This window comes from Hordeum vulgare, chromosome 2H (assembly GCF_904849725.1).
Source record: "Hordeum vulgare subsp. vulgare chromosome 2H, MorexV3_pseudomolecules_assembly, whole genome shotgun sequence".
Taxonomy (NCBI): domain Eukaryota; kingdom Viridiplantae; phylum Streptophyta; class Magnoliopsida; order Poales; family Poaceae; genus Hordeum; species Hordeum vulgare.
The window spans coordinates 91,915,435-91,929,532 of NC_058519.1; the positions used below are offsets into that span (position 1 = coordinate 91,915,435).

The 14,098-nt window shown below is 43.3% G+C and overlaps 1 protein-coding gene across 1 annotated transcript in view; it reads left to right on the forward strand.

Moving 5' to 3' along the window:
* Nucleotides 1-828: 828 nt before the first annotated feature.
* LOC123429679 overlaps nt 829-14,098 on the forward strand; it is a 38,684-nt gene continuing 25,414 nt past the window's right edge. The window contains 2 exon segments of the mRNA XM_045113692.1: nt 829-1,340; nt 8,181-8,398. Of these exon segments, the coding sequence (XP_044969627.1) occupies nt 1,002-1,340; nt 8,181-8,398 (557 nt within the window). The 5' untranslated portion in view covers nt 829-1,001.

A 14,098-nucleotide genomic window follows, 5' to 3' on the forward strand; every position in this document is an offset into this window, starting at 1 on the left:
ATTTCGATCAAAACGTCGGTGCTGTTCATTTCTGACGCTCCGTTTTCGACGCTTGGTTTTTCGTCGTGAGATCGTCGTAAACTAAAAACCGTGACGATGTAGCGATGAAAATATAGCGTCGTGTATTAGCATATTTCTTGTAGTGAATGGAGTAGATCTCTCGGCACTAGGGAGTATAATCTGACGAAGTCAGTAGATACTCACTCGTAATGCATTATGTCATGACTTAGAAAAATGTGTGGGAGAACACTTTGTAAAGCAATGGTGGTAATCTACAAGCACTACATCTACACACTACCGTGTGATCCCAAGCATCAATTTGAAGAAATCACTTTGAATTTTGCGTCAATATTTGCAAGAAATTGAGATTCTCAATTGCAAATAGATGTATTAATCTCGACATGTTACGAAAATGGAGATACATACGTTCTGGAATACATCGTACTCAACAGAAATACACTACTACTGTAATGAATAGTAATGATGCTGCAAACTTGATGTTCAAGTGAAAACTTGAATTGTATGGACCTCAAATTAAATGAGATGGTCTTGTATCAAGTTGCAAGATAATTTAGCAAAGTGAATTTATATTTTGCGAGAGAAAATTAATCTCAATCGCAATGAGATTGTTTTGCGAAAGAAGAAAATTCTCAATCGCAAATTAGTACTATAGATGTACTGAATTTATCTTTGCAAGAGATTAAAGATCTTAAATTGCAAATAGATGTAATTAATATCAACACGTGAGAAACGTGGAAATATATCACATCAACTTAGGATCTGGAATACATCGGTACTCAACAGAAAATATAGTATTTAAGACAAATACTAGAAATAATAAGGTCTATAACATGTGAATGCTAATAAATAGCACTGTTAACATGACCAATTTGCGAAATCCCATAACAAGATGAGAATTGTGGCAAAACTAGTCTGGACCACTCTTTAGCCTTGTTTTTCTAATCCCTCCAAATTCAGTGACCTTACTCCAAAATGGCCATATGGATAAGCTTTTCCCCTTTCCTTCTTCTGTGCGTTTCCTGATGAGGATTACACCCGTAACCGCTCCACCACCTGCACAGTGCGTTCGAAGGCAGAGCTGTTGCCGCACTGCCCCTCTCCTCCGTGCATCCACCGGCTGGTCGCCGACGGGGACACGACGGTCTTCCAGCGACGGGACAGATCCCACTAGCCGGCGCTGCTGCATAGGCCCGCAACCATCTCCGGCAATGGAGGAATGAGTCCGGCATTGACGGCGCGAGCCATGCTGTCGGCAGAAGAGAGGAGAGAGGCGGAGCCCAGAGGTGGTGGTGGGGCCGACCCTGTCATGGCATGGACTGGTGTGGCCACGCGTGGGTGTGGGCTCGTGATACGTCTCCAACATATCTATAATTTTTAATGGTTTCATGCTATTATCTCGTCGAACTTTGGATGTTTTGCATGCTTTTTATTTATTTTCTGGGACTAACTAATTAACTCAGTGCCAAGTGCCAGTTCCTGTTTTTTCCATGTTTTTGACCCCTTTCAGAGGAGATTTTGAAACGGAGTCCAAACGGAAGAAAATCCCCGAAAAGATTTTTTTTGGAACGGAAGAAGATCGGAGAACTTGGGAGCCAAGCCAGAAGAGCCCCACGGGCCCCACAAGCCCCCACCCCGCGGCCAGGGGGCGCGCCATCCAGGCTTGTGGCCCCCCTGGAGGTCCCCTGACCTAGATCTTGCGCCTATATATTCCCAAATATTCCCAGAAAAATCAAGAGACGACCGCAATTACTTTTCCGCCGCCGCAAGCTTCTGTCTCCGCAAGATCCCATCTGGGGCACGTCCTGGTGCCCTGCCGGAGGGGGGATTCGGACACGGAGGGCTTCTTCATCAACACCATGACCTCTCTGATGATGCGTGAGTAGTTCACCATAGACCTACGGGTCCATAGCTAGTAGCTAGATGGCTTCTTCTCTCTCTTGGATCTTCAATACAACGTTCTCCATGATCTTCATGGAGATCTATCCGATGTAATCTTCTTTTGCGGTGTGTTTGTCGAGATGTGATGAATTGTGGATTTATGATCAGATTATCTATGAATCTTATTTGAGTTTCTTCTGATCTCTCTTATGCATGATTTCATATCCTTGTAATTCTCTTCGAGTTGTGGGTTTTGTCTGGCCCACTAGATATATGATTCTTGCAATGGGAGAAGTGCTTGGTTTTGGGTTCATACCGTGCCGTGACCTCACCCAGTGACAGAAGGGGTAGCGAGGCACGCATCGTGTTGTTGCCATCAAGGGTAAAAAGATGGGGTTTTCATCATTGGTTTGAGATTATCCCTCTACATCATTTCATCTTGCTTACAACGTTACTCTATTCGTCATGAACTCAATACACTAGATGCATGCTGGATAGTGGTTGATGTGTGGAGTAATAGTAGTAGATGCAGAAAGTATCGGTCTACTTGTCTCGGACGTGATGCCTATATGCATAATCATTGCATAAGATATTGTCATGACTTTGCGCGGTTCTATCAATTGCTCGACAGTAATTTGTTCACCCAGCGTGATAGTTGCTATCTTGAGAGAAGCCTCTAGTGAACACTATGGCCCCCAGGGTCTACTTCACACCATATTTTCAGCCTTACACTTTTTACTTCGTTGCACTTTCCGCCTTCAGATCTCACTTTGCAAACAATCTTGAAGGGATTGACAACCCCTTTGAAGCATTGGGTGAAAGCTTGTTTGTGTTTGCGCAGGTACTCTGGACTTGACGAGACCCTCCTTCTAGATCGATACCTTGGTTCTCAAACTGAGGGAAATACTTACTGCTCCTGTGGTGCATCACCCTTTCCTCTTCAAGGAAGAACCAACGCAAGCCCAGCCACTGTCAACGTGTCAACTTCTGGCACTGTTGTCTGTGGGATAGCAGAAGAATTTCTGGCGCCGTTGCCGGGGAGGAAGATCAAGTCAAGAACTCATCCAAGTAGGTGTCGCAAACTCATCTCTTGCATTTACTTTGTTTGCCAGTTGCCTCTCGTTTTCCTCTCCCCCACTTCACGAGTTTGCCTTTTTCGTTTGCCTTTTTTGATTGCCTTTTTTGTTCGCCCTTTTCTTTTGCTTGCCTTTCCTTTGCTTGTGTGCCATGTGCCTTCAATATGCTTGCATATTCGCTTGCTGAAAATCTAGTGATATGGATCCTCATCCACTTGCTAATCTCTTTAAGAGATCCAATTATGTTGATCCAATTGCTAGTGAGTTGAGTGCACGTGACTATCTTTTTGGAGTTTTGCTTGAGATGCGTGAATCTTAAAATCATGATGAAGAAATTTATGAAGTGATTCACGAGGGCTCTTTGAATGAAAAGCATGATTGCAATGGTTTCACTATAAATCCTATTAGTGTCAATCATGCTAAAAAATATGCAAAACCCTAAGCTTGGGGATGCTAGTTTTGCTATGTCCCCTACTTATTGCAATGATCATGATTGGGGTGATGATTTTTCTTATGATCTTGAAAATTTGTTTAAGCCTCATGATGAGTATGATATTTGCAACAATATTGAAAGTGGGATTGGAGAAGTCATGACTTTATTTGATGATAATCCCACTATTTTTGAAGAGCGTCAGCTTTGCATGCATGTGGATCATGAAAAGAATATCCTATGTGATAGTTACATTGTTGAATTCGAATATGATCCCACATGTAATTATTATGAGAGAGGAAAATATGGTGGTAGAAACTTACATATCACTAAATTACCTCTCGTTATGTTGAGATTGCTATTGTCTCTTTCTTCTTCCTTGCATTTGGTAACTATTGGTTGTCTTGACAATCTGTTTTCCTATAAAATGCCTATGCATAGGAAGTATGTTAGACTTAGATGTGATTTTCACATGCTTTGTGATGCTCTCGTTGTGCTTCAATTCTTGTCTTTTGTGTGAGCATCATTGAATTATCAATGCCTAGCTAAGGGCGTTAAACAATAGCGCTTGTCTGGAGGCAACCCAATGAATTTATCTTTTTTCTTTCTGTTTTGTTGCGTCCATACTTTCATAATTCTGTTGTGATTGTGTTTTTGTGTTTCTTTTTGTGTTTGAGCCAAGCAAAGCCTTTATGACTAGTCTTGGTAATGATTGTTTGATCTTGCTGGAAAAAGACAGAAACTTTTCGCTCACGAGATGATTTTTCATTTTTTTTATTCAAAAATAGATTTTGAGTTTATTATTTTTTCTGCTGATTGATATGCTTTTTCCCCAGGCTGTCGTAATGTTTCAGATTTTTTGAGGTACCAGAAGTATACGAAGTATACAGATTGCTATAGACTGGTCTGTTTTTGACAGATTCTATTTTTGTTGAGTTGGTTGCTTGTTTTGATGAAACTATGGTTAGTATCGGGGGGGGGGGTACTAGCCATGGAAAAGTGATAATACAGTAGCCCATCATAAATATAGATGGAATTCAAGTTTGCTACAGTACCAAAAGAAGTGGTAGTTTGTTTTCTTGTACTAATGTTATCACAAGTTTCTGTTTAAGTTTTGTGTTGTGAAGTTTTCAAGTTTTGGGTGACGTTCTCATGGAGAAAGAGATAAGGAGTGGAAAGAGCTCAAGCTTGGGGATGCCCAAGGCATCCCAAGCCAAAATCAAGGACACCAAAAAGCCTAAGCTTGGGGATGCACCGGGAAGGCATCCCCTCTTTCGTTTCAATCCATCGGTAACATTACTTGGAGCTATATTTTTATTCAGCACATGATATGTGTTTTGCTTGGAGCGTCTTGTATCTTAGGAGTCTTTTCTTTTTGTTGTGTCACAATCATCCTTGTTGCACACCTTTTTGAGAGAGAGAGACATGCACTCATCGTGATTTTGCTAGAATGCTCATAGTGCTTCACTTATATATTTTGAGCTAGATACTTTTGCTCTAGTGCTTCACTTATATCTTTTGAGCTAGATACTTTTGCTCTTGTGCTTCACTTATATATTTAGAGCACAGGGGTGCGTGATTTTGTAGTTGGCTTATGCTATGAAAGTAGTCCCAAATGTTCTAGGTACCTAAAGAGGACGTAAAAACCTCCATCTTCATGTGCATTGAGTAGAAAGAAAAGTTTCGATTCCTCTCAATTAGTTTTGAGACGCGGATTCGGTAATATTGAGAATTATGTTAGTAGGGTGTTGTGATTCTAGAGATAATTTTGTTGGAGTTAGTGATTCCCGTAGCATGCACGTATGGTGAACCGCTATGTTAGGAAGTCGGAGCATAATTGATCTATTGATTGTCATCCTTTGTGTTGAGGTCAGGATCGCGCGATGGTTTACACCTACCAACCCTTCCCCTCGGAGTATGCGTTTAGCACTTTGTTTAGAGTACTAATAATTTTTTTCGCAATAAGTATGTTAGTTCTTCATGACTAATGTGAGACCATGGTATAGAGACACTTTCACCTTCCACCTTTGCTAGTCTCTCTAGTGCCGCGCAATTCTCGCCGGTACTCAAACCCACCAAATTCCTTCCTCAAAACAGCCACCATACCTACCTACTATGGCATTTTCATAGCCATTCCGAGATATATTGACATGCAACTCCCACCGTTCCGTCTCATGACTTGTGCCGTCACTCTCATATTGCCATTGCATGATCGTACTAGACCGTTGCACATCCCGGTACACTGCCGAAGGCATTTCCTATGGAGTCATCATCATTGTGATCTTTGAGCTGTGAGTAAATAAAATTGTGATGATCATCATTATTAGAGCATTGTCCCATGTGAGAGAAAAGAGAGGCCAAAGATCCCAAATAAAAAAAAGAGAAAATAAAAAAAAGAGGCCTAAGAGCCCAAATAAAAAAAAGAGAAATGAGAGAAAAAGAGAGAAGGGACAATGCTACTATCTTTTTCCACACTTGTGCTTCATGATAGCACCATGTTCTTCATGATTGAGAGCTTCTTGCTTTGTCACTACCTTATGCTAGTGGGAATCTTCGTTTTATAACTTGGCTTGTATATTCCAATGATGGGCTTCCTCAAAATTTCCCTAGGTCTTCGTGAGCAAGCAAGTTGGATGCACACCCACTAGTTTTCCTCTTGAGCTTTCACATATTTATAGCTCTAGTGCATCTCTTGTGTGGCAATCCCTACTCATTCACATTGATATCTATTAATGGTCATCTTCATAGCCTATTGATACGCCGAGTCAATGTGACCATCTCCTCCTTTTTGTCTCACAACCACCACCACACTCTATTCCACCTATAGTGCTATATCCATGGCTCGCGCTCATGTATTGCGTGATATTTATAAAAAGTTTGAGAAAGTAAGAGTGCGAAAACAATTACTTGGCCAATTCCGGGGTTGTGCATGATTTACATTAGTTGTCTGAGGATGATGGAGGATAGCCACACTATATGATTTTGTAGGGATAACTTTCTTTGGCCTTGTTATTTTGAAAGTGCATGATTACCTTGCTAGTTTTCTTGAAGTATTACTGTTTTCATGTCAATAGCAAACTATTGTTTTGAATCTTACGGATCTGAACATTCATGCCACGTGAAAGTAGTTGGAAAAGACAACTATTCTAGGTAGCATTCCACATCAAAAAAGTCATTCTTTATCACTTCCCTACTCAAGGACGAGCAGGAGTTAAGCTTGGGGATGCTTGATACGTCTCCAACGTATCTATAACTTTTGATGGTTTCATGCTATTATCTTGTCAAACTTTGGATGTTTTGCATGCTTTTCATTTATTTTCTGGGACTAACTTATTAACTCAGTGCCAAGTGCCAGTTCCTATTTTTTCCACGTTTTTGACCCCTTTCAGAGGAGATTTTGAAACGAAGTCCAAACGGAAGTAAATCCCTGAAAAGATTTTTTTTGGAACGGAAGAAGATCGGAGAACTTGGGAGCCAAGCCAGAAGAGCCCCAGGGGCCCCACAAGCCCCCACCCCGCGGCCAGGGGGTCCGCGCCATCCAGGATTGTGGCCCCCCTGGAGGTCCCGTGACCTAGATCTTGCGCCTATATATTCCCAAATATTCCCAAAAAATCAAGAGACGATCGCAATTACTTTTCCGCCGCCGCAAGCTTCTAGCTCCGCAAGATCCCATCTGGGGCACGTCCTGGTGCCCTCCAGATGGGGGATTCGGACACGGAGGGCTTCTTCATCAACACCATGACCTCTCCGATGATGCGTGAGTAATTCACCATAGACCTACGGGTCCATAGCTAGTAGCTAGATGGCTTCTTCTCTCTCCTGGATCTTAAATACAAAGTTCTCCATGATCATCATGGAGATCTATCCGATGTAATCTTCTTTTGCGGTGTGTTTATCGAGATCCGATGAATTGTGGATTTATGATCAGATTATCTATGAATCTTATTTGAGTTTCTTCTGATATCTCTTATGCATGATTTTATATCCTTGTAATTCTCTTCGAGTTGTGGGTTTTGTCTGGCCAACTAGATCTATGATTCTTGCAATGGGAGAAGTGCTTGGTTTTGGGTTCATACCGTGCGGTGACCTCACCCAGTGACAAAAGGGGTAGCGAGGCACGCATCGTGTTGTTGCCATCAAGGGTAAAAAGATGGGATTTTCATCATTAGTTTGACATTATCCCTCTACATCATGTCATCTTGCTTAAAGCGTTACTCTGTTCATCATGAACTCAATACACTAGATGCATGTTGGATAGCGGTCGATGTGTGGAGTAATAGTAGTAGATGCAGAAAGTATCGGTCTACTTGTCTCGGACGTGATGCCTATATTCATAATCATTGCCTTAGATATCATCATGACTTTGTGCGGTTCTATCAATTGCTCGACAGTAATTTGTTCACCCACCGTGATACTTGCTATTTTGAGAGAAGCCTCTAGTGAACACTATGGCCCCCAGGGTCTACTTCACACCATATTTTCAGCCTTACACTTTTTACTTCATTGCACTTTCCGCCTTCAGATCTCACTTTGCAAACAATCTTAAAGAGATTGACAACCCCTTTGAAGCGTTGGGTGCAAGCTTGTTTGTGTTTGCGTAGGTACTCTGGACTTGACGAGACCCTCCTTCTGGATCGATACCTTGGTTCTCAAACTGAGGGAAATGCTTACTGCTCCTGTGCTGCATCACCCTTTCCTCTTCAAGGGAAGGACGAACGCAAGCCCATCCTTTGTCAACGTGTCAACTTCTGGCGCTGTTCTCTGTGGGATAGCAGCTGGCGCGAGCGCCCATGGCGCTGGCGTATGTGGACACAGCCCGACGCAGGCGGCCACAACTTGGTGTGGGCTGGCGCGAGCGCCTATGGAGCGGGCATATGCGACCACGGTCTGGCGCGGCCGGGTGCGAGCGGCCACGGCTCGACGTGGGCAGGCACGAGCACCAACAACACGGACGGGTACGACCATTGCCTCGTGCCGCGCGTGGATTACGTGGGTGGCATGTTGGAAATATGCCCTAGAGGCAATAATAAAGTTGATATTATTATATTTCTAGTTCATGATAATTATCTATTATTCATGCTATAATTGTATTAACCAGAAACCGTAATACATGTGTGAATATATAGATCACAATGTGTCCCTAGTGAGCCTCTAGTTGGCTAGCTCGTTGATCAATAGATGATCATGGTTTCTTGATCATGGACATTGGATGTCATTGATAATGGGATCACATCATTGGGTAATGATGTGATGGACAAGACCCAATCCTAAGCATAGAACTAGATTGTTTTGTTCATCTGCTAAAGCTTTTATAATGTCAAGTATCATTTCCTTAGACCGTGAGATTGTGCAACTCCCGGATACCGTAGGAGTTCTTTGGGTGTACCAAACATCACAATATAACTGGGTGATTATAAAGGTGCACTACGGGTATCTCCGAAAGTGTCTGTTGAGCTGTACAAATCAAGACCAGGATTTGTCACTCCGTGTGACGGAGAGGTATCTGTGGTCCCACTCGGTAATCCATCATCATATTGAGCTCAGTGTGACTAAGGGGTTAGCCACGGGATGATGTGTTATGGAATCAGTAAAGAGACTTGCCGGTAATGAGATTGAACAAGGTATAGGGATACCGACGATCAAATCTCGGGCAAGTATCATACCGATAGACAAAGGGAATTGCATAAGGGATTGATTGCATCCTTGACATCGTGGTTCATCCGATGATATCATCATGGAACATGTGGGAACCAACATGGATATCCAGACCCCGCTGTTGGTTATTGGCCGGAGAGATGTCTCGGTCATGTGTGCATGTCTCCCGAACCTGTAGGGTCTACGCACTTAAGGTTCGATGACGCCAGGGTTATAGGGAAATAGTGTATGTGGTTACCGAAGGTTTTTCGGAGTCCCGGATGAGATCCCAGACGTCACGAGGAGCTCCAGAATGGTCCGAAGGTAAAGATTGATATATAGGATGTGAGGTTTCGGACAACAAAAGTGTTTCGGGCATCACTGGTAACGTACCGGGACCACCGGAAGGGTTCCGGGGGTCCTCCGGGAGGGGCCACAAGCCCCAAGAGGCTTCATGGACCAAAAGGTGGAAGGGGACTAGCCCAAAGTGGGTTGGTGCGCCCTCCCCTCTCATCCCAAGGCGGAAGGAGAGGTGGAGGGGACAAACCCTAGGCGCAGGAGGGGCCCAAGGCCCACCTAGGGCGCAACCCTCCTCTCCACCCTGGCCGCAGGGCTCCCTGGCCATCTAGGGCTGCCGCCACCCCTAGGGAGGGAACCCTAGGGGTGCGCACCCTATCTCCCTCCCTCCTATAAATACCTAAGGTGTTGGGGCTGATTTGAGACACGAAAACTCTCTCTCTCTCTCTCTCTCTCTCGGTGCAGCCCTACCCTTCTCTCTCCTCGTCCCCCGCATAACTTAGCGAAGCTCTACCGGAGAACCACGTAGCTCCACCGCCACCACGCCGTCGTGCTTCCGGAACTCTCTCCCTCAACCTCTCCTTCCTCCTTGCTGGTTCAAGGTGTTGGAGACGTCACCGGGCTACACGTGTGTTGAATGCGGAGGTGTCGTAATTCGGCACATAGATCGGAATCCACCGCGATATGAATCGCTGGGAGTACGACTCCATCAACCGTGTTCATAGTAACGCTTCCGCTTAGCGATCTTCAAAGGTATGAAGATGCTCTACAACCTCTCTCGTTGCTGGTTTCTCCATAGATAGATCCTTGTATGGCGTAGTATTTTTTTTGAAATTACTACGATCCTCAACAGTGGCATCTGAGCCAAGGTTCTATGCGTAGATTCTATGCACGAGTAGAACACGAAAGTTGTGGGCGCTCATTTATCAACTTGCTTGCCGTTATTAGTCTTATGTTTTTTTGGCGGTATTGTGGGATGAAGCGGCCTGGACCGATCTTACACATACGCTTACGTGAGACTGGTTCCATCGACATACATGCACTTGGTGCATAAGGTGGGTAGCGGTGTCTGTCTCTCCCACTTTAGTCGAATTGGATTCGATGAAAAGGGTCCTTATGAAGGGTAAATAGCATTGGCATATCAACGTTGTGTCTGTCACGTAGGTGAGAAATGTTCTTGCTAGAAACCCTAACCAGCCACGTAAAACTTGCAACAATAATTAGATGACGTCTAACTTGTTTTTGCAGGGTACGCTATGTGATGTGATATGGCCAAAAGGATGTGATGTTACATATGTGATGTATGAGATTGATCATGTTCTTGTAATAGGATTCACAACTTGCATGTCGATGAGTATGACAGCCGGCAGGAGCCATAGGAGTTGTCTTAACTTATTGTATGAGATGCAACGCCATGTTGATTACTTTACTTTATCGCTAACGGTTAGCTATAGTAGTAGAAGTAACAGTTGGCATGAAGACTTCACGGAGACACAATGATGGAGATCATGGTGTCATGCCAGTGACGATAATGATCATGGTGCCCCGAAGATGGTGATCAAAGGAGCAAGATGATATTGGCCATATCATATCACTATATGATTGCATGTGATGTTTATCATGTTTTACATCTTATTGCTTAGAACGACGGTAGCAAATATAAGATGATACCTCATTAAAAATTTCGAGATAAGTATTCTCCTAAGTGTGCACCGTTGCGAAGGTTCGTTGTCTCGAAGCACCATGTGATGATCGGGTGTGATAGATTCTAACGTGCGCATACAATGGGTGTAAGCCAGTTTAGACACGAAAAACACTTAGGTTGACTGGACGAGCCTAGCATGTACAGACATGGCCTCGAATACGGGAGACCGAAAGGTCGAACATGAGTCATATGGTTGATACGATCAGCATGGAGATGCTCACAGTTGATGACTAGTCCGTCTCACGTGATGATCAGACACGGGCTAGTCGATGTGGATCATGTAACACTTGGATGACTAGAGGGATGTCGATCTAAGTGGGAGTTCATTAGTAATTTTATTAGATGAACTTAATTATCATGAACTTAGTCTAAAATTGTCTTTACAAATATTGTAGATCCAATGGCGAACGCAAATGTCCCATTCAACTTCAACGCGTTCCTAGAGAAAACCAAGCTGAAAGACGATGGTAGTAATTATGCGGATTGGGCTCGTAACTGGAAGCTCATCCTCATGGCTTCCAAGAAGGCATGTGTCCATGATGCACCGCTAGGTGATCCTCCCGTTCCCGTGGCAGACCAGGATGCTAGAAATGCCTGGCAGTCGCGGAGTGATGACTACTCTCTTGTTCAGTGTGGCATGCTTTACATTTTAGAACCGGGGCTCCAAAGGCGTTTTGAGAAACACGGAGCATATGAGATGTTCGAGGAGCTGAAACTTGTTTTTCAAGCTCATGCCCGGGTCGAGAGATATGAAGTCTTCGACAAGTTCTTTAGCTGTAAGATGGAGGAGAATAGTTCTGTCAGTGAGCACATACTCAGAATGTCTGGGTTGCACAACCGCTTGACTCAGCTGGGAGTTGAACTTCCGGGTGATGCGGTCATTGACAGAATCCTCCAGTCACTTCCACCTAGCTACAAAAGGCTGTGTGATGAATTACAACATGCAAGGGATGGAAAATACTATTCCTGAGTTGTATTCAATGCTCAAATCTGCGAAGGTAGAAATCAAGAAAGAGCATGAAGTGTTGGTGGTGAATAAGACCACCAGTTTCAAGAAGGGCAAGGGTAAGAAAAGCTTCAAGAAAGACGGCAAAGCTGTTGCCGCGCCCGGTAAGCCAGTTACCGGGAAGAAGTCAAAGAAAGGACCTAAGCCTGAGATTGAGTGCTACTACTGCAAGGGAACCTGTCATTGGAAGCGGAATTGCCCCAAGTACTTAGCAGACAAGAAGGCCGTCAACGTCAAAGGTATATGTTATATACTTATTATTGATGTGTACCTTACCGACGCTCGTAGTAGTTCCTGGGTATTTGATACCGGCACTGTTGCTCACATTTGCAACTCTAAGCAGGAACTACGGAACAACTGTAGGCTGGCTAAGGACGACGTGACGATGTGCGTCGGGAATGGTTCCAAGGTCGATGTGATCGCCGTCGGCACGCTACCTCTACATCTACCTTCGGGATTAGTTATAAACCTTAATAATTGTTATTTAGTGCCAGCTTTAAGCATGAACATTGTATCGGGATCTCTCTTGATGCAAGATGGCTAATCATTTAAATCTAAGAATAATGGTTGTTCTATTTATATGAGTGGTATGTTTTATGGTCATGCCCCGCTGGTTAATGGTTTATTCCTAATGAATCTTGATCGTGATGATACACATATTCATAGTGTGAGTGCTAAAAGATGCAAGGTTGATAATGATAGACCCACATACTTGTGGCACTGCTGATGACCCACAAGTATAGGGGATCAATCGTAGTCCTTTCAATAAGTAAGAGTGTCAAACCCAACGAGGAGCAGAAGGATCTGACAAATGGTTTTCAGCAAGGTAAAATCTGCAAGCACTGAAATTATCGGTAACAAGTGATTGGGTGGCGAGGTGATTCGTAGCAAGTAGCAAGTAACAAAAATAGAAACGATGCAGGAAAGTGGCCCAATCCCTATTGTAGCAAGGGACAAGCCTGGACAAAGTCTTATAGGAGGAAAAACGCTCCCGAGGACACACGAGAATTTCTGTCATGCTACTTTTCATCATGTTCATATGATTCGCGTTCGTTAGTTTGATAGTTTGATATGTGGGTGGACCGACACTTGGACACTTGGATACTCGTTCTCTACAATTGCTACAACTCACGTGGTACTCATGAGATCAAAGTTTCAACTGGACACAGAGAAAGATAGGGGCTTATAGTTTGCCTCCCAACTGCTTACCTCAAGGGTAATGTCAATAATAATAATTCATGAATACTTACTTCCAAGTTGACATATGAATATAGATCTTTCCCAAGCATATGACGTTAGCCAAGATAAAGGCGAAACAAGGAATTGGTGAAGATCACCATGACTCTTTCAAGGGAAAAAAGTAAAAGTACAATATAGGCCCTTCGCAGAGGGAAGCAGAGGTTGTCATGCGCTTTTGAGGTTTGGATGAGTGTCCTCTTAGTGCGGAGGAACGTCACTTTATATTGCCTCCTGTGATAAAGAACTTTATTATGCAGTATGTCGCTTTTATGTCTTCCTAATCACATGTTCGTACAAAGCTTATTTTCCACACACTAATAGATCATACATATTAGGGAGAAATTTTTATTACTTGCACCGATGACAACTTACTTGAGGGATCTTATTCAATCCATATGTAGGTATGGTGGACTCTCATGGCAAAACTGGGTTGAAGGTTTATGGATGCACAAGTAGTATCTCTACTTAGTGCGGGAGTTTTGGCTAATATGAGGTGGAAGCATTCGTTACATGCAAAGGGATCTCTAATCATATAACATTGTTCGGAAACAAGCAAACACAATTCATTATGTTGTCTTCCTTGTCCAACATCTACTTCTAGGCATGCAATAGTTTAGTGAGTGTTCATAATCATAGATGGTGTTAGAGAAGATATATTTATATGTGAACCTCTCCTTATTTATCACTTCCTATTAATTGCAACAATGACCAAGGTCTACGTTTGTCTACCCTCAACAAGTTTCAATCATCATTCTTTTATATGTGAAGCCATCACTTCCCATAAGATCATGATCTTTCATGCTTTTGTTCTA